Source organism: Rhinoderma darwinii, chromosome 3 (assembly GCF_050947455.1).
Source record: "Rhinoderma darwinii isolate aRhiDar2 chromosome 3, aRhiDar2.hap1, whole genome shotgun sequence".
In the NCBI taxonomy this organism is placed as follows: Eukaryota; Metazoa; Chordata; class Amphibia; order Anura; family Rhinodermatidae; genus Rhinoderma; species Rhinoderma darwinii.
This window is the reverse complement of record NC_134689.1, coordinates 20189220-20215063: the sequence shown is the minus strand read 5'-3', so window position 1 is coordinate 20215063 and position 25844 is coordinate 20189220. Positions and strand designations below refer to the sequence as shown.

General features: G+C 40.1%; 1 protein-coding gene across 3 annotated transcripts in view; it reads right to left on the bottom strand.

Moving 5' to 3' along the window:
- EBF1 (EBF transcription factor 1) overlaps positions 1–25844 on the bottom strand; it is a 329952-nt gene that overhangs the window by 283014 nt on the left and 21094 nt on the right. For 2 of the 3 annotated variants that reach the window (XM_075856089.1, XM_075856090.1), the window contains exons 5-6: positions 24674–24747; positions 15709–15777 (exon numbers count right to left, since the gene is read on the bottom strand). In XM_075856089.1, coding sequence (XP_075712204.1) covers positions 15709–15777; positions 24674–24747 — 143 coding nt within the window. Of the gene's footprint in view, positions 1–15708; positions 15778–24673; positions 24748–25179; positions 25383–25844 lie in introns of those variants that run through there. The other variant, XM_075856091.1, reaches the window with a different exon arrangement.

Here is a 25844-nt window from a genome sequence, read left to right as displayed (position 1 = left end):
CACCAACTTCTAGGTGCTACTGACACAAAAAAAAGTTCTCAAAAAGAAAGTCGAAGAAGAAATTCTTTCTCTAAATTGCTACATAATGGAAGGCAAGGAAGAGTCGTTGACTTGCACGGTTGGGGTGAACAACGTGATAACAATACAGAAAATCTTGAATATACCGGGACATGCAGTCATAGCTCCATTAGTGAGCGTCCTAGAATCTCATCTGGGGCTCCAGCCCCCTGTTAAGCAAAACTCTCATTTGTACCGATGCTTTATGTCCAGCCTGGGGGGTCATACAGCAGAAATTGTGATTGACAGCTGAGCTACCTAAAAAAAAAAACTGGAGGGGGGGGGGGGTTGTAGCTCTAAACTCTCTCCTGGGTGTCACTTTATAATGGCTGAATTAGTTTTGTAATCTGCCAGTCATTGAATGGAAATTAAACACGGAGCAACTAGTTCTAATATTTGCTAATAACTTGAAAAAAAATCAATGGGCCTTTTACAACGGCCGAGTGTCGGTGCAGTGAGCACCGTTCAACGAGACATCGTTGATCGGCGCTCGTTTGCTCGTGTCACACGGAGCTAGGGATGAGGATGAGCAGTTGTTACTCCGATCGCTCGTCCCCATACATTATTATCATGTCGGCAGCGCGTCTCCTGGTTAACACAGGGAGATGTGCTGCCGACAGCGATAATATTTCACTTTTTTAAAACTACACGACCAGCAGATGATCGAGCGTTTGCTTGTTCATCTGCTCATCGCTGCACTGCTTACACAGGGAAATTATCGGCAACTAGCGTTATATGAACGCTCGTCTGCACGTTAATCACCCAGTGTAAAATCCCCTTTAGGGTATGTTCAGACGTGGCGGAATTCTGCAGACACTGTCCGCATCAATGCCGCACATAATCTGCGTTGCGGATTTGGCTAAAATGTTAAGTAAATTAGTTAACGGAATTAGTCGTTGCGGATTCAGGTGCAGATCACATCCTGCTCACTTTCAAACATTCCATCCCAGTCTAGCTATAGACCTCGAAACACATAGGTCCAGCCAGAATGATGAAATATCCTGTTCGTGAAAGCAATCCGCAACGCAACACACATAACATCTGCGGATTTCATTGCATAATTTTGAAACTCCAGTAAAGTCAATGGAGAAATTCCGCAACAAGTCCGCAACAGCCAGTGTATGCTGCGGACACCAAATTCCGCACCGCAGCCTATGGTCCGCAGCGGAAATGTCAGCAACGTCTGCACGAAGACAACTAAAATGGTATGGAAACCAATGGACAAACTGTCTGATGCGGATTTCGACTGCGGACTGTCCGCAGTGGAATTCCACAGCAATTCCGCCACGTCTGAAAGTGCCCTTAAGGTTTATTCACACGCTGCGGTCAATAAATGCGATTTGCCCGGCATCGTGTGCATTTTATTTTAACCAAAGCCATTTGTACATCAAAAAGAGAGGAGAAGTTTGATGCTGTTTTTGGTACAGTTTTTTGAGCCAAAGAAATTACTTTATAAAAGTTTTGAAAGAAACATTTTAAGGGTACGTTCACACAGCGCTTTTTGCAAAGCAGAAAAAATCTGGCTCAAAATTCCTTTAGGATTTTTTGGCAGATTTTTCATTGAAAGCTTTTTTATGTTTTTTGAGTTGTTCTTGACAGGCCTCTTTTAGCCATTTTTTAAATTAAACAAATGCGAAAACCATGGGCGTTTATTAGTCAAAAACCACGTAACAAAAATGCTCCAAAGGAACGGCTCCCATTGATTTTAATGGAGGTTCAGAGGCAGAAACCGCTCCAAGACAAGGCATGATGCCCGGGCAAAAAAAACAAAAATGCCTCTACCTCCTATTAAAATCAATGGAGGGAGCTTTAGGACGTTTTTTGGCTTTGATTCTGACACGATTTCTGTGTCAAAATCAGCGACAAAGAAATGCTGTTTGAACTGGGCCTGAGGCTACAGTCACACGTTGCATATTTTTACGCAGAGGATTTGGATGCATATTGCAGAATTGCAGTGAATTTCACTCTTTGCATTGCAAATATGTAAGGGCATGCCCACACGTGGTGGATTTCCTCCGCAACTGTCCGCATCAATGCCGCACAGAATCTGCGTTGCAGATTCTGCGGCGGATCTGCCCAAAATGTGCAGTAAATTGATGCGGACTAGCTGCTGCGGACTGCGGTAAAAGTGCTTCGGTTCTCTCTATCAGTGCAGGATAGAGAGAAGGGACAGCACTTTCCCTAGTGAAAGTAAAAGAATTTCATACTTACCGGCCGTTGTCTTGGTGACGCGTCCCTCTTTCGGCATCCAGCCCGACCTCCCTGGATGACGCGGCAGTCCATGTGACCGCTGCAGCCTGTGATTGGCTGCAGCCGTCACTTAGACTGAAACTTCATCCTGGGAAGCCGGACTGGAGGAAGAAGCAGGGAGTTCTCGGTAAGTATGAACTTCTATTTATTTGACAGGTTGCTGTATATTGGGATCGGTAGTCACTGTCCAGGGGGCAGAAACAGTTACTGCCGATCGCTTAACTCTTTCAGCACCCTGGACAGTGACTATTTACTGACGTCTCCTAGCAACGCTCCCGTCATTACGGGAGCCCCATTGACTTCCTCAGTCTGTCTGTAGACCTAGAAATACATAGGTCCAGCCAGAATGAAGAAATGTCATGTCAAAAAAGCAAGACGCATCCGCAGCACACATAACATGTGCATGACAGCTGCGGACTTCATTGCGGAATTTAGAATCTCCATTGAAGTCAATGGAGAAATTCCGCCATGAGTCCGCCACTGCTCCGCAACATCCATTGCATGCTGCGGACACCAAATTCCGCACCTCAGCCTATGCTCCGCAGCGGAATTTTCAGCCTCGTCTAAACGAACCCTACTAAATAGAAGTGGAAGTCAATGGAGAAACGGCTCCGCTGCGGATTAACGCTGCGGAGTGTCCGCAGCGGAATTCAAGAGCAATTCCGCCACGTGTGTTGTGGCGAGAATGTTGTGTTTTTAAAAAAAAAAAAAACAAACAGACAAACATACAAATACATTGTGTATAAAGGACTTCATATTCTCCTATCAACTACCAGCCGCTGTGTCTACAGCACCCAAAAAATATCCAAAAACGAGCAAAATCACCGCGTGTGAATCCAGCCTAACTCCTACAGAAATGTGGAAATCCATACTACACTACATCTACTGTACATATGATTTCAATCTTGGTTCTCACATAACCCTATAGAGACTGACACATTCCAGCGAATCACTATTATCCTGCCATGGGCTTTTACTCCTGGAACTTTTCCGGCTATAATTGCTTTGAAATTTGGCAGCCATTTTTAACTCGTCCATGGGAAAACGACGCAGTTATGATTTCAATTATGTCAGGAATTATGATTATATGGTCGATATGGTCAACACAAATTGTCTGGTCCCGATTAGGAGAAACAATAAAAGGGAACACAAGCAGTGGTGGTTATTGTATCCCGTCTGCCTCTCCCGCTATCTACTGCACATCCAAACCTCAAGGGTCCAGCACGATCATCCTATTCGTGATTGCGAGAAGTCTTGGAAAGCAAATTTGATCTACTTTCTGCAACGCCATCTTTTTCTGGTACTGGCGCTGCAAACCTAATTAGCAAACTCACTCATTAGTCTTCGGGAAAAATTAGCACAGCTTATGCTAATTACTCCAGTAAAATTTAATAAACTCTTTGAAATCGGGATAGATTAATGAGGTTTTATTTATTGAACTAAAATAACTATAAGGAAAAAGGTTAGGACACAGGGATACCCATTGTGGTAATAAAACCACAATTTATTCCATTCCAGCACAGGAATTTTATAGCTACGCTTTTAAATTCAAATATGAGTTACAATTCGGATGTTAAATCAATCCCGAACTTAATTTAAAAGAAGAAACTCTCCTCCCCCCCTCTTCCAGCCATGATTTGCTGCTCGGCATAACTTCTCGCTTTTAATGGGGGTTGTGAATTTGTGTCACGGAAATAGCTCCTTTCAAATGACATCATTGGATCATTAGACGGCATTTCGTTTCTGAGAAATCAGAGTCTTTGGGCATATTCACGACACCTTACAAGCTACAGAAACACAAACGGGGGTTCACAGGAGACTACGCAAAGCTGTGCTCAGGCCAAGGCTGCTCAAGACGTTACCTACACTTAAAAGGTGCCTGGAAAAATCACACCTCGAATATACTTGGCAATGACACAAGGACATCCATAAAATGGAACATAGGATCTGATAGACTGTAAGGGTAATGTACAGATAGAGGAATGAATCCTATGTGTGCAGGGTAATGTTTCCTTATAAAGCACTTTAATACAAGGGGTCATTCTCAAAGGTGATCTGTCACCTCTCCTGACATGTCTGTTTTAGTAAATACCTGAATTCCCCATGAAATAACAATTCTGGAACATATTTTCTTAGAGCTCTGTGTTGTACCGTTCCTCGGTTATTCCTTCTAGAAATGCATAAATAAATTGACAACTGTTACCATTCTCCTTGTCAAAGGGGTGTGTCCCTACACAGTCTGAGACTAAGAGCACTGATTGGACAGTGTCAGTCTGTGTAGGGATACACCCCCAGCTGGTCACACCCAGTTGTCAATTTATTCATACATTTCTAGGAGGAATAACGGAGGAACGGCACAACATAGTGTTCTAAGAAATAATGTTCCAGAATTTTTATTTCATGAGCAATACAATTATTTACTAAAACAGACATGTCAGGAGAGGTGACCGGTCCTCCACATTATAGTCTACTCAATACATTCAGACCTGAATATCCCTCTTTCTCCGTGTTGGACTCTCGGGTAGCTAGGAGGGTAGGATATGGAGAGTTGTTTGGGGGGCCCTCACACTGTAGAGCTGTTATTCCTGCCATTTTTTTTAATTTCCTGTGGCATGGGGGGCAGTGAGGTGGTCACCGCAAAATTGTTAGTTTTTCCCCTGCAAGATTGAAAAAAATATATGTGTTGACTCTGCAGGGCCGTGATTACGCTACTCAGGGAGGAAAATCACCGGCATCCACAGTGTTCCCTATATGTCACCTGCAGTCACAGGGACACGTATAGAAAAATTTCAATGTGAGAACCCCTAAAAAAGTCCTCATATCTCAGCTTGCTCAGCAGTCACGGTGAGCAGTGTCAGAAGGGGTTCCTTGGACCTGCCAGAGGTGATGATTCTAAGGCCCACCCTCCATCTATACAGAACATGTACACGTCCACTTTTAATTTCATCGTAATCTTTGTTGCCATCATTGTACACACAGGACATATCATTAATAAGGTCTAGTAGGTTATTTGCAAGTCCTTCCATAAGAAATAGACCCCAGTGGCAAGCTCCAAATGGGGTTGTCTTCGACTGGACATTTGTGACCTTGTTGTATGATTGTGTCAGTGCCTGGGCTCTAAGTGTGATATTTAAGAGTAGAATATTGGGGATAAACCAATATAGCAACAAGACATGCACGCTGAAGAACAAAGGGTTTCCCCATGGATGAAGGGGGGAGTCATGGTCATTCTCATGGTCATGTACAACATGGAGGGGCTGGAGTGCTGTACATGTCATGAAAGTGTGGTCATGTGATATAGCAGGATCGGGAAAGGAAGTATCGTTGATCAGTGATCAAAGATGGAGGTCAAACTCTAGAACCCACCCCTCTGTAAGCCATTGTCCAAGAGAAGGAAGCCTGCTAAGAAGATGTCTGAATATATTGTTCATAGGTAAGTCATCCATTATTTAAAAAAAAGCCGTTGATCTCATGCATCTATGAATATTATAATTATGGGGTGGTTCTTATGTAGACCATTAAGTTCATTTTAAGCATAAAGGGGATTTCCAAAGTTGCTGAGAAAACGTACTTGTTACAAGAAAAGAGAACTCTCTATAATAAGTGACGTTTCCGCCATTCTTTTCTTTATTTCAGGTTTATTTCAGGCTCTGAAACCTGACTAGAAGCGGGATCATGTTGTAATGGCAAAAATATAACAAAAATGTCATATTTCATAATATATGATATTATAGAGCGATCTAATTTTGCTGTATTAAAAATTTGTAAGACAGTGGTCCTGTTTACATGATGTCTGCCTATATCTGGGCTTGAACAGTATCTGTTCCTTGTTTTATACCGCAATGAGAGTTGCAGTTTCGTGAGTACACCCGGGGGCTCCTATACAACATCCTGTTCAACCCGACCCAATGTCAGCATAGTCTATCATAAACTAATGCTCAGATATTCTCTTACCAGAGATGCCTATCTATCTATCTATCTATCTATCTATCTATCTATCTATCTATCTATCATCTATCTATCTCATTATCTATCTATCTATCTATCTATCTGCTATCTATCTATCTATCTATCTATCTATCTATCTATCTATCTATCTATCTATCTATCTATCTATCTATCTATCTATCTATCATCTATCTATCTATCTCATATCTATCTATCTATCTATCTCATATCTATCTATCTATCTACTTAATAAACATGGCTTGCCATGCATAAATGATGTATCATAAGTTATTCCAACTACATAGGTTACTGGGTATGACTAATTCCCTCACACTGTAGGAGGGTATAAGAATATTATGTAAATGGTTCTATGTTGGTTTACTTTAAATATATGTTTTACGTCATGGGAAATTCATGTTTTCTAGAAAGGATTGCCCCAGTTTTGAACACCCCTGAAAGCAAAAGAAGTGATCCTGTAAATCATGTATGAACTGAACAGCTTCAGATTAAATTGATATGTATAAAATGTACGAATGATTTTATAACAAATACCTATATGAAACATTACTGTTTATACCACAGCCCCCCTATAACACAAAACATATGTCAAAAGAAGGCTTGAGTGCAGGAATATTAGGAAAGGTATGAGGCAATGTTCTAGATTCTAGGGATATAACATGTCACCAATGATCCTAGGCATATGTTACTGCTCTTGGCACTGTGGAAAGGGCATCAATCAGCCGATACAATTATTTCAATTAGGGTGCCCTTTGGGGTACCCAAAGGAAATGTGACGCATTTCTCAGTAAATCAATGCCGAGGGCTCAGGTTTCAAAATAGGAGGTTTTTCTAATTGCAAGGGCATATATATAATTAAAGAGGCCCCTGTGGCAATACAGAGAGGGCATCAGCTTAGGTTAGCCAAATTCCCTTCTCTCATGAGTGACATGAACCTGCTCAGGGCTACTGTTCTCCACATTAGCAAACAATGGAAGGGTAAAGCAGTACTATTGGTCACTATGCCCTTCTTTCCAACAAGAAATGGGAAGGGGCGAAAAAAGCAAAGGGTCCTCTTGGATAGGGGAGTGCAGGGGTGTAGCTATGGTCAGGCATGTGCTACTGGATGCTGGATGCTAGGGGGCACCAACCGGCAACTCTGCCTTGACCAGGATATTTAGATACAGGGTGAGGGTAGCAAACTGAATCAATGCCCCTGGTGAAGGAAGCTAGTACATTGGGGGTGTAGTGGAAACAATCAGCAATAGGGGCACCATTTTTTTTTCTATGTGGCCTTCTCTATTACTAATATTTCACATCTAGTCTATCCATCCTGGATACAAATGCTAACCAATTATTGGATACAGGATTTAAGGAATTTAATTGTGACAAAATATTTTTACAACCAGATGAGTAACCCCCTCCCTTTGTGGTTTGCAACAGATTTATTTAAAAAAAAACTTTTTCTTTTTTTAGAAGAAAGCTTAAAATATTTTCCATTCTGTCTGAATCAATAAAGTGGTACACTAAAGCAAACACAAGGAATTGTTCAGGCTGTGCTAAAATTTGCATGTTCAAAGAGAGCGGGCAAAGTGACTTCGAAATTAGGAACTGGGCAAACAGACCTTGATTATTTTTATTTGTTATTTTTTTTAGGGCCGATGTTATCAGCGTCAATATTACCATATAATTAACCATATCAACTAACATAATACATAATATTATAAAATATAACATAATAAAGTTTAGAATAACAAGGGATATAATGATATGCTGGGAAGATAAGTAGATACTGTATAGAAATATCCTTTATGAATCATTTTTACCATTAAGGTGGAAGTAGATCACTGACTAACGCTGCTGTTATCACATTCACTTCATAAGTAACCATTATCAAGTGGTCTTGAAAAGAAAACAATTTTTACAGCCACACCGCCTTGCGTAGAAGTGACTCATACATTATTACAAGCTTGGCAGTCAACCAGCAAAATATGTAGGGGGGAAATTTATAAACTTTTCTACGCCAGCTTTCTGCCATAGAAAAGTCGCAAATGGCACAAAAGTTCAATTTGCGTTAAAAATTTATACTTTTGTGCCATTTCTGCTGCTCACGCCACTTTTCTAAAAAGTGGGGCGAAAGCTTAGCGGAACTGGCGTAAATTGTGGCACAAGTCTACTCCAGCTCAGAGATGCGCCTCTAAATAAATTAGGCATATTTAACTCTTTCTTTACATTAAGATGGCGTATGAAATGCCAGTCTTACAAAATTTCCTCCATCGTCTTTAACGCGCAATTACATTGTATATATGGTTGCAACTAGAATTCAAGTATACATGCGGCATTAAAGGGTTATTTGAGATTGGAAAAAAAAATTCTGCCTTATTTTTCCAAAAACAGCGCCACTCTTGTCAATGGGCTGAATCTGGTATTGCAGTATAGCCCAAATCAAATGAATAGGGATGAGCTGCAATACCAGAAGTAGCCAATGGACAAGAGTGTCGAGGTTTAAAAAAAAAATAAAGCAGACATTGTTTTTTTTTATATCAGAGATCCTTTTTGTTTGATTTTATTTTTTGTAAATTTGTAATCAATTGCTCGAATTGTTCTGAAATACTAGACCATGATGCTTTGCAGTAAGGACCTTAAGAGAGATTTGTTACTTCTCATAAAGGCATTGTCTAGTTTAGAAACCCCATTTTTTAATAATCTATTAGTGAATTCTGAGTTATTAAAGGGGGGGTCTCCCATTCAGGACCATCATCTATTAACCGGAGCGGAGAGCAGCAACAAAGAGCATCTCCCACTATGGAGTACTTGGCATATCTGTGCATTATTTAATCAGCACAGTGTAATACCTAATTTTTCCTGTGGTGGCGCTGCAGGGGAATGGTACACTCGTTGCCTGGTTCCCCTACAGATTACAGCTGATTATTGGGGTTTCCATCAGAGGGACAGGCTGAGATGAGTTTAACATTGGGGGATTGTTCTAACATAAGGGATTGTCCAAAGCCAACAAACCCTTTTACAGATTGGAAGTGACAAATGCTCTAAGGGTATGTTCACACGGGGGGGGGTCCGTAACGGCTGAAATTACGGGGATGTTTCAGCCTGAAAACATCCCCGTTAATTCAGCCGTACCGGCATGTGCAGGCGCTTGAACGCCGCGTCAATTACGGCCGTAATTAGCGCTGCTATTCATTGGAGTCAATGAATAGCGGCTCCAATTACGGCCAAAGAAGTGACAGGTCACTTCTTCTACGCGGGCGTCTATTTACGCGCCGTCATTTGACAGCGGTGCGTAAATATACGCCTCGTGTGAACAGACAAACGTCTGCCCATTGCTTTCAATGGGCAGATGTTTGTCAGCGCTATTGAGGCGCTATTTTCGGGCGTAATTCGGGGCAAAAACGCCCGATTTACGTCCGTAAATAGGCCGTGTGAACATACCCTAAGGGTATGTTCACACGGCGGGGGTCCGTAACGGCTGAAATTACGGGGATGTTTCAGCCTGAAAACATCCCCGTAATTTCAGCCGTAACGGCATGTGCAGGCGCTTGAACGCCGCGTCAATTACGGCCGTAATTAGCGCTGCTATTCATTGGAGTCAATGAATAGCGGCTCCAATTACGGCCAAAGAAGTGACAGGTCACTTCTTTGACGCGGGCGTCTATTTACGCGCCGTCATTTGACAGCGGCGCGTAAATATACGCCTCGTGTGAACAGACAAACGTCTGCCCATTGCTTTCAATGGGCAGATGTTTGTCAGCGCTATTGAGGCGCTATTTTCGGGCGTAATTCGGGGCCAAAACGCCCGATTTACGTCCGTAAATAGGCCGTGTGAACATACCCTAAGTGTGAAAAAAAAGGTGCTAAGAGCAGTTATCACTTTTTTTTCTTTAACCTTTTGTCCATTGTCACAACATCTTAGGAAATCCTGCATTATAAATTTACCTTTTTGTAATTCAGACGGCTTCAGAAAGGCAAATGTACGGTAATTTAAAAAAAATGCAAAAAAAATTTGGAAAATCAAAATTGAAATAATGTTTCTTGTTCTCAATTGAGACATGTCATGTTCAGTTATCCTACAACCAATAAGGTAATTTTTCCATCATCCTAAAGGTTTATTGTTAATTTAAAGTAACATACAGTCAGAGCAAGGTATAAAAAAAAAAAAGTTTCTTTTTTTTTCTTTAAATTCGACAAAGTTTAAAAAATATATACAATATGTGCACAATTTTATATCATTTCATAGAAATTCCTCAAATCTTAAATAAAACAGAAGAAAATTAACAAGCTGATTCGGTTTGCTAGTTATAGAAAAGGCCGCATATCTTAAAAAGTAACAATTTCACGCCCTAGTGATCCAGGCCTCTTTACTGTCAGTCCTTGTTAATGCACTGTACACTCTCTACACTCAAAGGAGGGTTAATACTCAGAGATCAGTAATGAGAACAGGACAGTGCGACGATATATCCAATTACATAAGGCCTAACTAAAAAGCAGGGAAAAGCCTGATACAGGAACTAATAACTACCCAGAGTAAAACAAGGAAAACGAGAGAGGAAAAAATAATAAACAAGCGAGGAACAGAAATAATAGGTGGAAAATAGGCTGTAACTCAGAGCAAGAAAGTTATTATAAGAAGTTTAATAACAATAAAGCATGATTATAAATACACATTTAAACATTATAGAAATACAGGTATGATGATAGATAGATAGATAGATAGATAGATAGATAGATAGATAGATAGATAGATAGATAGATAGATAGATAGATAGATAGATAGATAGATAGATAGATAGATGGATGGATGGATGGATGGATGGATGGATGGATGGATGGATGGATGGATTAGATAGATAGATAGATAGATAGATAGATAGATAGATAGATAGATAGATAGATAGATAGATAGATAGATAGATAGATAGATAGATAGATAGATAGATATGAGATAGATAGATAGATAGATAGATAGATAGATAGATAGAGAGAGAGAGAGAGAGAGAGAGAGAGAGAGAGAGAGAGAGAGATAGATAGATAGATAGATAGATATGAGAGATAGATAGATAGATAGATAGATAGATAGATAGATAGATAGATAGATAGATAGATAGATAGATAGATAGATAGATAGATAGATAGATAGATAGATACGAGATAGATGGATAGATAGATACGAGATAGATGGATAGATAGATAGATAGATAGATAGATAGATAGATAGATAGATAGATAGATAGATAGATAGATAGATAGATAGATAGATAGATAATGAAACTAATAAATGAATGTGGGTGTTTTTGTGTTTATATATTATATATATCTTTGAAAAAAAGAAAGTAACATTGGAAAAAAACACAAGTTATCCTTTCATTTTTCACTTTTATTGTACTAATGTTCTAAAACACTTTATTTTAACATGCAGAGTAATTTAAATAAAAAAATCCACTAATGTAGATAAAAACCTCACATTTTTAACATAGTTAAAAAAAACTGCCACTTTTATGTAGACATAATTCAGATATTGTTTATCGTTAGACGAGGATGCAGTGGATTTGCTCAGAGCTGAGAGCATTTCCTCCAGGGATTTTTTCACAGATTAGTTCCTTACACAGACCATTCCTACTCGTTGACAGACACATTCCATAAACCAGCAAGGCCAGTTGGGTGAAAACAAAAAAAAACATCAACTTTGGAATGAGATTTTCCACGTTCCAGCAGCCTATAACATATTCCGTGCACATACATGAATGTGGAGGTGCACAAACTAATTTACAATGTATTTATTAGAGAAAGAGTTGTCAACGTCAATGGGTGGATAATTAATTGGCAACATCTAATTCAAAGTAGCCACTAGGAAGAAAAAAAAATTGGATTTATTCACAAGCTGCCGAGTTTCTAATAACCTAGGAATGGGTTAAGGTAGGTACCTTCATGTTGCGGGAAAATGACAGACTACGTTAATTATAATCTTTTTGACATTTTTGGGGAAAAATAGTAAAGTAATAGTCTAGTAAAGTAACCACCATGCATATGAGCATGTAGCCATAAATAAATCAATACATTTAATGAATTCATTCATTGATTAAACTAAACATATTGGTCTATTATAGACGCAGGGATGTACATAAAGCAGAGAAGACCCCATAGATAATTTCTCAATGGGTCCCACTTTGAAGTTGGTTCACACCAACACTCATACACTATTTGAAACATGAATGACCCAAAGCTTCTTTTGCCCCATCCAATCCTATCTAGGAGAAAAGGATAGCATGACCCTCTTTTTTTCCCTACTAGCGCCAGTTGAGAGGTGGAACTCTACTTAAAGGGTTTTTTGGCTTAGCAAACCCTTTTACACCCTATTAGGGAGTTGTGAATTAATAGAGGGGGGTCCTCGGTTCAGGATCCTCATATCAGGGCCAAAGTGAAGAGCCGTACAAAGAGTGTCTGGAGGACCTGACCCAACCTGCATTACACAGACAACTTATTGATTTGAATGGGCACTGTGTAATGCCTAATTTCCCCTGTGGTGGTGCTGCAGGGAAATAGAATACTTAGGCTGAGTCCAGACATGGTGGAAAAGATCCTCTGCAAATTCTTCTGCGTATTCGGGGCAAAATCCATATGTGTTGAGCCAAATCTGCAGCATTTCTGCAACGCCTGAACATACATTTACAGCCAGATTTCCTTGCAGATAACAGCTGATCACTGGGGGTCCCAGCAGGGGGCCACTTTCTGATCAGCTTATTTTCAAGGGACCCTTCTAACAAGCAGGGATTGTCCAAAGCAGAAAACTATATTAATTTTTTATTGTCCATTGGGTACCAGTAAGTGGCATACCCCTTTCTCCCTGGGCCTCAAAGCAGCTGCCTGGTTTGCCTCTGTGGTACATAGCCCCTTGTATAGAGGCAACATCTCTTCTCTGTTGGCTCTCCGAGAGGTGAATCACCTATGATCTCGAAAACCAGCGGCAGCATTTACTGGAATCGGGCTGTCCTACAATACCAGAGTGGGGGTGTTTCTGGAAGAAAGCAGCCATGTTTTTCTACGCTCCCACAATTCTTTTAATCAGATATTTTATCATCTTACCTTTGTAGTAACTTTTTATATAACATTATAAAACATAATCAAAAATATTCCAACCACAAAAATAGCAAACAGACCAGGAAAACAGTCTCATGAGTAAATTCTTAGCAGTTAAAAGCAACACACACAATCACTGAACACAATATGAATGAAAAAAAATTATATTAATATTGTATATTTAAGAGGAACATATCCCTCTAGTGGAATACCAATGTTTTTTTTACTTCAACAACTACAACATGGCGCCTTCTTTGATATATAGATGACATTAAAGTCACTGTAACATTTCTTTAAGACCAAATCAGATCATGGATAGTGAGAGGAACGGGGAAATATATCACATTTGGTGTCATTTAGCTCCTATCCATCATCTACTGTGGACTTGAGTGACCAAGTTTCCATCATGACGCATTACAAACTACGTCACACTCACATAAAGTGAACTCCATGTTCAAAAACCAGTGATAAACCAGGAAATACAAGAATGCCAAAATCTTTGGGTCCAAACCAGACCTATGGAAACCTAACTACCCATATAGGATTTATTCTTCATCTTTCAGGACAGAAATAAAAGACGAGACCAACAAAGAAGACTGTTGCATCTCAGCAAAGTCCTAAACTTCTCTTAGTGGGGGGTGTTGTGTGAACCCACCTCTACCCACACTCTGGTGCCACAGAACATCAAATGAGCCAGATAGACCTCATCTCCAACACATCCATCCATCAGGCACTTAGGACATGTACATGGCATACCACAAGCAAATTGAGATTGAATGCAAATAAAGCCCCGACATTACCAGAAAATTTAAACCAAATCCAAGTCTAAATACATATTGTAGGTAACATAGCGGCATCTACCACCCAGTGCCAAGAAGGCGGCCATTTTGTTGGTAAAATTCCAAATATATGTTCTAAGTAGGATTTGGTCAGGACAAATATCGGTAAACCCTGACCAGTGTTCTCAAGCCAATTGTTCATAGTGGGCACAGAGGGAACATTCTCATGGTTGAGGCCACCGTTTCTTAACCGTGTGTAAGCAATGGGTGGTCGATACCCTCGAAATGAAAGCAGCAGTGACACTTCATCAAAAATCCAAATTTTCAATTTTTCCTCTTGTTTTTAGAGATATCCTATTTTGTAGACCCAGGTTGTCACACTACGTCTCTCCTCCAGTCTTAATGACAACACTTCTGGTCCCCTGCGCCGTCCAGTCAGCATTGTCATAGAGGGCTTTGATGTGGATCAAAATAACAACCCACATTAAAGAGGATTTGTCAGCACTCCCGATGTGTCTGTTTTAGAAAATACTTGTAATTCCCATGAAAAACCAATACTGGAACATCTTTTCTTTAAAAATCTGTGTTATTTTGTTCCTCTGTTATTCCTCCTGGAAATGTATGAATACATTGACAACTGGGCGATACCATTCTCCCTGACAATAAGGTGTGTCTCTACACCGTATGACACTGTCCAATCAGTGCTGACAGTATTAGCCTGTGTAGGCACACACCCTATCGACAAGGGGAATGGTAACAACCCAGTTGTCAATTTATTCATACATTTCTAGTAGGAATAACAGAGGACAGCATAATGCAGAGTTCTAAAAAAAAAATCTCCAGAATTGTTATATTTTGAGGAATAGGCAGGTCCTCTTTAATGTATATATTCCGACTAATAGCCTGTATATGAGCATTGATTATTTTGATGTATATCAATGTCCTCTATTAAAATGTTGCCCAGACTGTTGTCCAGTTCCTCTGCAGAAAACCAGAGGTACTGTCATAGGGACCGTAGTAGAGCTACGACTATACAACACAGCCCTTCTCTTCAAGATTGGATATCATGGTTCACATTTGGTGAACACAATAAAAGGTTAAATGTCCCCCTTGGATATTCTCCTTTGAATGCCGTGTATACAGTAGGTATAGCAATTTAATAGAACTGATTTGCAAGAGTTTCCGCCACTGTAAAGTCAAATCTAAATATAATAGTACGCCATAGATTTAGCCATGTTTTACATTTATTTCAGATCCTGGTGTGACCACTAGCATTGATAAGCACAAGGCCAGGCAGCTTCCTGAAAGCCAACGTCTCTTTACAGTAAATTTCTATGATCGGTTTAAGAAACTTTATTAAGTCTGAAAAGCAATTAGAGATTGTGCTACGTTATGGAACAGATGTAATAAAGGGCAGGGAAGGTGTTACATGGTCGAGTGCTCGCTCGTCTAATGCCACTGCAGTGTGCTGTACCCAACCGTCACTGCTGCTTTCATCTGCCCAACACCCTCTCTGAGAAGCGGCATGGGGCAGGTGATTCATTGTAATGAGGTTCAGCAATAGAAGAGAAATAAAGGCAGCTCCAACCTGTCAATAATCACCGGATCGGAGGGTGTCTCGTTCCGATTCCCACAACTCTTCTTATCACAACAGCGACTGCGGAGTAAAAAAAAAACAAGAGGAGGTTTCAGTATTATGGCTGTGCTACAAATTCAGCCTCATTGAGACAGCAGGTCGAAATTGCGGCGACATTAACGGCGTTCTAGCTACCTGGAAGCCGTGTCAGAAAACACGTTAAGGCCACATGGGGGCTAATTACTCGCTGTAACCGCGTCCAGCGCAGCTGCCAGCTTATTAGGCCTAGGAGCGACACAGGTAAACGAGAAAATTGTCGCCTAAATGCTGAAGTTATGTCTTTTTAGGGTATGTTCACACGGCCTATTTACGGACGTAAATCGGGCGTTTTTGCCCCGAATTACGCCCGAAAATAGCGCCTCAATAGCGCTGACAAACATCTGCCCATTGAAAGCAAGACGGCGCGTAAATAGACGCCCGCGTAGAAGAAGTGACCTGTCACTTCTTTGGCCGTAATTAGAGCCGTTATTCATTGACTCCAATGAATAGCAGCGCTAATTACGCCCGTAATTGACGCGGCGTTCAAGCGCCTGCACATGCCGTTACGGCTGAAATTACGGGGATGTTTTCAGGCTGAAACATCCCCGTAATTTCAGCCGTAACGGACGCCCTCGTGTGAACATACCCTTATAGTTATGTCATATAGAAGTCACATCTTATTTGCAAAGTACCTGAACACATTTAGTGAACCCAAATATCCTTCGTTTTAGCGAAGCTTTCATTCTGTCGCACTTACCAACATCTATTGAAAAGCAATATAAAGGTGTCATCTAAAAAAAAAGTCACAAGTGACCGCAAAGATAGTAGAAAGATGCAATCACAATTTTTGGGTGACTGGAACCCGTCAGTCCCGCAGACCTGACGGAGTCAGGTCTCAGCGCTAGATACAGCTGCTCTGTATACAGGATACAAAGCGGCTGTATCTCAAAAAGTAAAAGTAATTTTTAATAAAAAAGCATTTGGAAAGTTGCACCAGACACTCTGATAGACATTTAAAAAAAGAACAAAAAAAACCCAACGATTTCCAAGGTGTACATAGACTTTAAAGGGGTTGTCCGTTTTTAATAAGTAAAGGTTATAATGAAAAGTTATACATACATTTTCCAACATACTTTCTGTATCAATTCCATATGGTCTTCAAGATCTCTGCTTGCAGTCATATAAAATGAAACTTCATTGTTTACTTCCAGTGGATACAAATCTGTTTCGGTCATGTGAAGGACACACAGGTGTTCGGTTCGTTACAAGAAGCAGCCCTGATAACTGTACTGTAATTGTAACGAGCCATGCACCTGTGTGTCCATTACATGACTAGAACAGAATTGTATCCACTATAAGCAAGCAGTAGTGGATTAAGTGTACCAAAGACACTGGGCTGTTCACATAACTTGGCACCCCATCCTGCCCCCGCCATAGCTATACTGAGCAGCAGTAAAATGGCAATGAATGGCAATTGAGCATAAAGGGGGCACTCAACAGAAGGACACTAAAGGGGCAATAAATGGAAAATGGGCACATCATTAGTGCCCACTTGAAATTATTTTACCCCTTAGTGCCTTTTTGTTCAGTGACCACTGAATGCCAATTTGCCATTTATTGCCGTCCCTTCAGCACCGTTTTTACCGAAAAACACTAGAATTGAACTGAGTTTGTTTCTTCCCCCCTTTGTGGCAGAGAATCGCAGTAATGGCGCACGGCACTGCTAAACGCAGTTGCAATTACATCGCTGATGCTCTCCTTGTGCCCCCCGCTGTGTACACTGTATAACTGCAAGCAGAGATCTTGAAACCCATGAGGAACTGGTACAATATGTATAGTTAATGTGTTTAACTTTTCACTATACAATGAATAACATTCATTTACTAAAACCGGGATCCCCCTTTAATGCATCCCTGCTGTTGGACCCTGGAGCTGTAGATGTGGCCTCCTTGGGTTTTGGCTGTTGGTTATAGCAATTGTGGCATAGTTCAGAATTTTTTATGCAAATTTTTAGTGCAATTAAATTTTTTCTTAGCCCTAAGCAGAAGTGCAGCCTTTAAGCCAGGATCACACATGCAGTTTTGATGAGCCAAAGCCAGAAGTGGATCCAAAAGAAAGCAAAGGTATAAAGAAAACACTGTTACATCTCCCTTTTTTGGTGTCAACTTCTGTGTTCGGACCAAAAAACTGCACTAAAAACTGCAACAAATACATTATTAAACTCATTATTATGGCAAATGTAAATGAACCAGGCAGCTCAGGACGAGCAGAGACATTTTTCTCTTAGAGAATGAGGAGTGCTGCAATGCATGTCATTGTGGAAGGATGAAAAAAGGAATTGAAATAATAAGATTAATTGTTTTTCTTCTAGTATGTACTGTAAATCAATGTATATGTAAAAAAAAATGTTTATAAAATTTTAAATCAAAAGCAAAATACGTCATCAATAATTACAATGAAATCTAAAATAGGAAATAGAGATTTATGTTTTTGTTTTTTTTTAGTAGAAGTCATTTATCACATTTTCCGTATAACATGGTAATTCCGACTTTCACCACTGGGGCACGAAGACAATTGCATATTTCATTAATCTTTACAGTGAAATAAAACTATACACACAGTGTATTCTACTAGACGAGTAATTTAGGAAAGTCATTTGTCCCGGTGACTAGAGTAGTGGAAAGGTTTTGACTTGTAATAAATAATGGTTTAAACCAATGCAGCGCCAGTCTCTGTGAGTTTTGCCCAGGCTTTACACAGAGAGCCCTGCTTGTAACTTAAGGCACCCCCTGCCAGCTGGACTAATGCCACTTTGTGCCCTGCAGAGTCCAACAAAGTCATCTCTATGGCCGTCCTTGATCTCTCACACAATGTAGCCAATTTCTACGAGGTAGCACCATATGCGGCACACTGAATTTGCGGATGGCCAAATCCTTTTATGGCAGTCACGAGGATGTTTGTCCATGAAATAAGGCAAAATAGAGTGTTCTGTGTAAGTAACTGAAAGATATAGAACAGGATCTGGCGCCAATCACAAGCATCGGGATTTAATCTTTGGAAAGATCAGAGAGTGCAGACCTTAGGCCTCGGCCATATTAAGTCTCTGTAGGGGCTGTAGTGCAAAACCCATTAAAGTTGCCACCTATTCCACCCAAAAATACCGTCCAGGTTAACACGTGTAAATAGATAGTGCCACACACTGTGCCCCTGTAGATAGTGCCACACACAATTCCCCCGGTAGATAGTGCCACACACAGTACTCTTATGTAGATAGTGCCACACACAATGCCACCGGTAGATAGTGCCACACACAGTGCCCCCTATAGATAGTGCCACACACAGTGCTCTTATGTAGATAGTGCCACACACAATGCCACCGGTAGATAGTGCCACACACAGTGCCCCTATAGATAGTGCCACACACAGTGCTCTTATGTAGATAGTGCCACACACAGTCCCCCCCCCTGCTGATAGTGCCACAGAGTGCCCTCTATGACTCCAGACCCCTGATCAGACCTCAGACCAGACTAAAAAATAAATTATTTTTTATAAAATCAACCTACTCACCTTTTAAATCTCCCTGACACTCCAGTGCTGACATCCTGGTGGTCCTCGCTGGCCCTGCAGCAATGACGTCAATTACATAATTTACCTTACCGATGCAGCCAATCACTTGCCTTGCAGCGGTCGTGTGAATGATGTATGCAGTGTCATTGCTGCCGGACCGGCGGGGTACCACCCCAACGTTGGCACTGGTTCGACAGGGGGATTTAAAAGGTAATCTTTTTTTAGATCATAACATTGACTGCAGTCACTTATAGTTTTTCACTGGCAATTATTATCGCCGGCGAAAATCTTTTACAGGCACCGGCTTATTGATGTGGACACCGGCCGGGGGGCAACCCTAGCACCTGAATGAGATCATAATGTACCTTTGCATGCCTCAGAGGTATGGCTCTGACAGAAAAAAAATCATGCCATGTTCCATCGGATTCAATATTATTATCATTGCTTCTAAAGCAGAATAATACGGTGCTGTTGTCTCTGTAGTATGGATGTCCAAATGCCGCCATACGTGCCCAAGGCACAAGTGGACATATTCATTATTTTATTTTAACGGAGCATTTTTAAGTAAAGTACCAGCGGTCTTGTTGTCTCCAACAGGGGTTGGGATCCAGTTTTTCGAGAATCCTGAAAAGCATATATATAAGGACAGTTTTGCAGATTTACTGATGAAAGGGATGAATCCATACATAACTGGGCTGATTTTCCATTCAGTACTCACAAAAAGCTGAGTGATAACCCCTTTAGGCTGGGTTCACACTACCTATTTTCAGACGTAAACGAGGCGTTTTATGCCTCGTTTTACGTCTGAAAATAGGGCTACAATACGTCGGCAAACATCTGCCCATTCATTTGAATGGGTTTGCCGACGTACTGTGCTGACAACCTGTGATTTACGCGTCGTCGTTTGACAGCTGTCAAACGACGACGCGTAAAAATACAGCCTTGTCAAAAGAAGTGCAGGACACTTATATACATTATATGCGGGACACTTATATACATTATATGCAGGACACTTATATACATTATATGCAGGACACTTATATACATTATATGCGGGACACTTATATACATTATATGCAGGACACTTCTTTCAGACGTAATTTGAGCCGTACTTCATTGAACTCAATGAAGAGCAGCTCAAAATTTACGGCTGTCAGAGAAGCCTCGCAAAATGCGAGGAGGAGGAATTACGGCTGAAACGAGGCAGCTGTTTTCTCCTGAAAACAGTCTGTCATTTCAGCCGTAAAAACCTCTCACCGTGTGCACATACCCTTAAGGGTATGTTCACACGACAGCGTCCATAACGGCCGAAATTACGGGGATGTTTTCAGGAGAAAACATCCCCGTAATTTCAGCCGTAACGGCATGTGCAGGCGCTTGAACGCCGCGTTCATTACGGACGTAATTGACGCTGCTTTTCATTGGAGTCAATGAATAACGGCTCCAATTACGCCCCAAGAAGTGACAGGTCACTTCTTTGACGCGGGCTTCCATTTACGCACCGTCATTTGACAGCGGCGCGTAAATTTACGCCTCGTGTGATCAGACAAACGTCAGCCCATTGCTTTCAATGGGCAGATATTTGTCAGCGCTTTCAAGCCGCATTTTTCGGACGTAATTCGGGACAAAAACGCCCGAATTACGTCCGTAATTAGTGTGTGTGATCATACCCTAAGAGCTGTAATAGAAGCCATTGGGTGACCCAGCTTTTCCAGGGAAACAGATACAAGACATGTTAAAGAAAATTTTTAACAGCGTATCAGAAGATGACGACTCAAGGTAAATAATATTTCATTTCCAATTAGGAAAAATAAACTACTTGAACCTTTGATCCTCCTTATCTGTATGATGGTAACTAACCAATCATCACGCACCCGAAAATTCACTCCACATCTGAATTCAAGGCGCTACCCATAGGAATGTTTTAGTAGGCCATAAATTTGCTCCCTTTGTCACATAAATGCAAAGCTTTATTGTGCTGTTAGTCTTGACAGAAAGCCCTGCAGAAAGTTGTTTAGGGATTAAATCTCTAAAACAAGCCATTTCGAAACAGAGGGATTTCACTATTTCATGTCTGGTTACAGGGAATTTCATCTTGGGGGAAGCAGGCTGTCTCTCACACCATATGGCAAATGGCCGCGCATAGCAATTAGCTGGGCTGATTAATGGTGAGCAGACTCTAATTTTATGCTCATAACCAAAGCTCCATTTGCACCTCTTGTGCAAAATCAGCACTTCCCCTCATCCTCTAATTTTGTGCTAACGCATTTTACCTTCTCTGACGGTGGAGGGGAAGATTTCTGAACCGCATCAAATTCTGATATAGTGTAACTGAAGAACGCTATCTTCAGTAATGGCCAATTAACAGTCGATCAGTCAATATGAGTACAGGTAGAGAAAATACATGGGAGTTGCATCATAAAATATAATGGTTATGTCAGGAGTAATTTCACCATTTTCAAATTTCATCAAATTTTTAAGAAATTTTCTTGACACTAATATGTTATATTTTATCGAAAGTGTTATTACTGTTTTATCAATTGTTTTATTTGTTACTGGTAAAGTCAAACAAATGTTATTTTATTTCGGGGGTTTTTTTCAGCCCTGGGTGCCCTGTTACTTGCCCCTCTACCCAGTGGTGTAATTTAAAGCTCCTGGGCCACAATGCAAAATCTGTATCAGGGCCCCCACCCACCTACCATGTGCTATTTATAATGTTAATGTCTTTGTATGTGGCTCACGTATGACTGCTACATCTGCACCCCCTATAGCTATGCTACTACCTAAGCTGCCCACAGACATAGGATAGAAGCTGGATGAAAATAGTTTGGCCGGCAGTTCTAAGCCCCTATCCCTCCATTAATATATATATTCACATACATATTACGCCTCATGAATATGCTAAAACAATGTCCATGGAGCCTGTACGGTGGCACACAAATTACAGATTTGTAGTCACTCGATGTGCCGTGTTATTGTGTCTCCACATCGTACCATATTCTCCCCTAAAACCAATTATTTTTGTCTATGTGCCCTTAGAGGGAAACTGTCAGTAGGTTTGAAGCCAGTAAACCACCAGCATTTCGTTATGCAGCTGGGTTTAGTATTCCAAACCTGGCTACCTCAAAAATGGACGTTCAGGGAATAGTAAGTAAAGTAAATTACAACTTGCCAAAAGGAGTCCGGGTATAGGATAGGGCTCATGCACATTGCACACATGAAGCCGAGGACGATACACTGCGCATGCATAGTGAAATTAGGTGAACTGTCCTCCACTACATGTGTACAATGCGCACGCGCCCGATACTGCTGGACTCCTTTACCTGCACTCCTTTTTATAAATTGTTATTTAGTTAACTTACTATTCCCTAAATGTCTGTTTTGGAGCACTAAACCCAGCTGCATAACAACATGCTGGTGGTTTAGTGGCTCCAAACCTACTGACAGGTTCCCTTTAATTTGTTTTGTGAAGGGATGAGCAGCAGCCACACGACACTTCTAGCTCCGATTTTATGAAGTGAATTGGCTGATAAAATCTAGTATGGTCAATCAATTAACCCCCTTTATCCTCCTAAGATCCTAAAGAAATCTCCAACATCTCCAATCTAGTATAGGTCAGTAGCCTCTCAACTGTCGCTTTCCGCCTATTGCGCAACTATAACCCCCAGCATGCCCTGTAGCCAGTAGCTGAGTAGTAGTAATTCTGAAACAGCTAGAGACCTACAGGTTGAAGACCACTACTTTAGTTCATCTAACTAACTCTGCCTACTTAGAACAGAATAAAGAGTGAATTCGGCCATTATAAGCTGCTTATTTGTAGAGATAAGGATAACAATCCTGGCTGCATTTATGGTAGCCTGTATTCTGCGAATGGATTTTTTTACAGTGATTGCTGCAAGAATTTTAGGCTAGATAATAGCGGGGATGGGAATCTCAGTAAGAGGCACCCTTTAATTAGCAATATGTGTCCTAACAACGTATATGACGCTAAGTGCCAGTCAAAAGAAACTAACTTTTTGCAACCCAGGAAAGCCAGAAATTAGATTGCAAGCTCAACTGAGACAGACTGAAATGAATGGATGGATCCTTTGTATGGCGATGTGTAATAAGTCACTGCTATATAATTGAGAATGGTATAATCAATAAAATTCAATTCTTATTGTATCCTGTAAATTGCGGTTTTATCTTTTTCTGCAGTAAAAAATGTATAAATATTGCTCCATCTTAAATAATTTATTCGGCTGATTGGCATTTTACAGCACTGAAAAGGTTAAATAAATAACATTGCCTGCGCAGAAGTGGCAGCTTTGTTTAATGCCCGGCCGCCAAGTAAATAAACAGCATCTCTTACCAGCCTGTAGGCAGCGAGGAAAATGGTAATCTCTGGTATTAGCTGCCTGACATTTTAAATATGGCTTTTCTGTCTAAAGTATACTGTACAAATAGCATAATTTGCCTTCAACAGCTTCATGATTCCCCTGCTGTGAGCTGTGGATTTTTCTTTTCTCTTCTTTGTATTTATAAAGGGAAAATCCATACCATCAGTAAAATAACCCAACAAGATGATAAACACGGCTAACCACACCAGTAAGAAACAGAAAAGTATGCGCCAGTGTGGGCGTACATGAGTGCGAGTAGAAGTGGGCGCTAAGTGCCTGTCAATCAAAACTGTTATTGTCCATCTATCCATGCAGAAGTGTGTATTCTCTGATTATGGGGATATCCTGGCTGAAAGTATACAAAATAACGATAGATAGATAGATAGATAGATAGATAGATAGATAGATAGATAGATAGATAGATAGATAGATAGATAGATAGATAGATAGATAGATAGATAGATAGATAGATAGATAGATAGATAGATAGATGTAGATCATTCTACAAGATTACCAATGCCCACCATAAAATAAATGCCCCTCATGTCAACATTTGGGAAGTAAACTGTAACACACACTAATGTGTGCTACATCTAAGAAGAGAACTGTACATGTTAATATAAGCTGAACCAAACTGTGTAATGATGATATTTTTCTTTTATACACGCATAATTAGCACCAATTTACACTCAGAGAAAAAAAAAATTAAAAGTATTGTTGCAACTCTATGTGAAAGGAGTTTTAATATAACTTAGAGGGCACGTGTCAACAGCTCTACTAAATGTAAATTGATGCTGGTGAAGAAGCTATACAAAAAAAAAATACAAAAAAATACAATATATATATATTATATATTATATATATATATATATATATATATATATATATATATATATATATATATATATATATATATATATATATATATATATATATATATTGTAAGTGGCAAAATGGCACCCTGTCTTGGCACACGCTAGTGTTATTGTTACCTGCACATAATCTCGTGTGTGAGCAGAACGCGACACATTTCAGGGTTCTTGTCTTGTCCTTCATAGATGATAGCCTGCAAAGACAGATAAAGTAAGAAAATAATGAATATAAAATAGTCTAATATTTTGTACATTGGATTCACATATATAAATGCTGTACTGTTTCAAAGGAAATATTTGGGTATATTATCGGTTAAAATAAGTACATCACAGCTGGTACTCCACGCCAAGATGTGCCACGTGATGGCAGCGAATTATTTACGCCAATTTATATAGCGGGATATATATATATATATACACCGCATATATGACAACATCAATAGAAGACAAAGGCTCAAGCCAAAACGCGTGTTGGGCCGGGCGCCATCCCGGAGGTCTCTCTATTATGGGTGTGTTATTTTGCTTTACATAATGCATGTTACTATATACGTTACTCACACTTTGCACGATAGCACATTATTTGAGATTAACTATGCTCTAGTAATCATGTCACATGCTAAAATTACCCTTTGATGTATCATCTACACATACAGCCGGGTGATGCCATCTTGATTTACTTGTGAGACTCGTTTTTAATTATGTATTTGTCTATTTTTAGAATATTTCAATAAAGATGGTTCTTGATATATATTTTTAGCTATTTGCACACGTTGGTTTTGTAGGTTATAGCATTGAATTATGTTTATAGATTATAGTTGCTCCCTTCCACCCATCCTCCCCATTTTGTCCTTTCTCCTAATTGTTTTCCTTTTAATAAAGTTGTACATTAACAAAAAAAAAAATTACAGTGGTATTGTGTCCAATCAGATTACAGCTTTCATTTTTCTGAGTCAGGCTGTAAAATGAAAGCAGCATCCTGATTGGTTGCTATGGGCAACTACTTCATACTGACTTTGCCCTAGTTTTCCTCCCCCCTGATATATATATTGCTCTATAATAGTTCCCTTGTATTAGACGGGAGACGTCGATGCCTTAATAACTTTCTTATTGTATAAAACCGTAAAATTGTGAGAACAGTAAATACTACAATTCTACAGTATATAATTCTCCTCAGTTTCAGTTCCCCGAAATATAATAACAAGCCGTCTAATTTACACGCCACACAATAAAAACATATTTTTGTAACCTTGTTGGGTTTTCAAAAGAAACAGTTATTGTTACAATCAAAAAC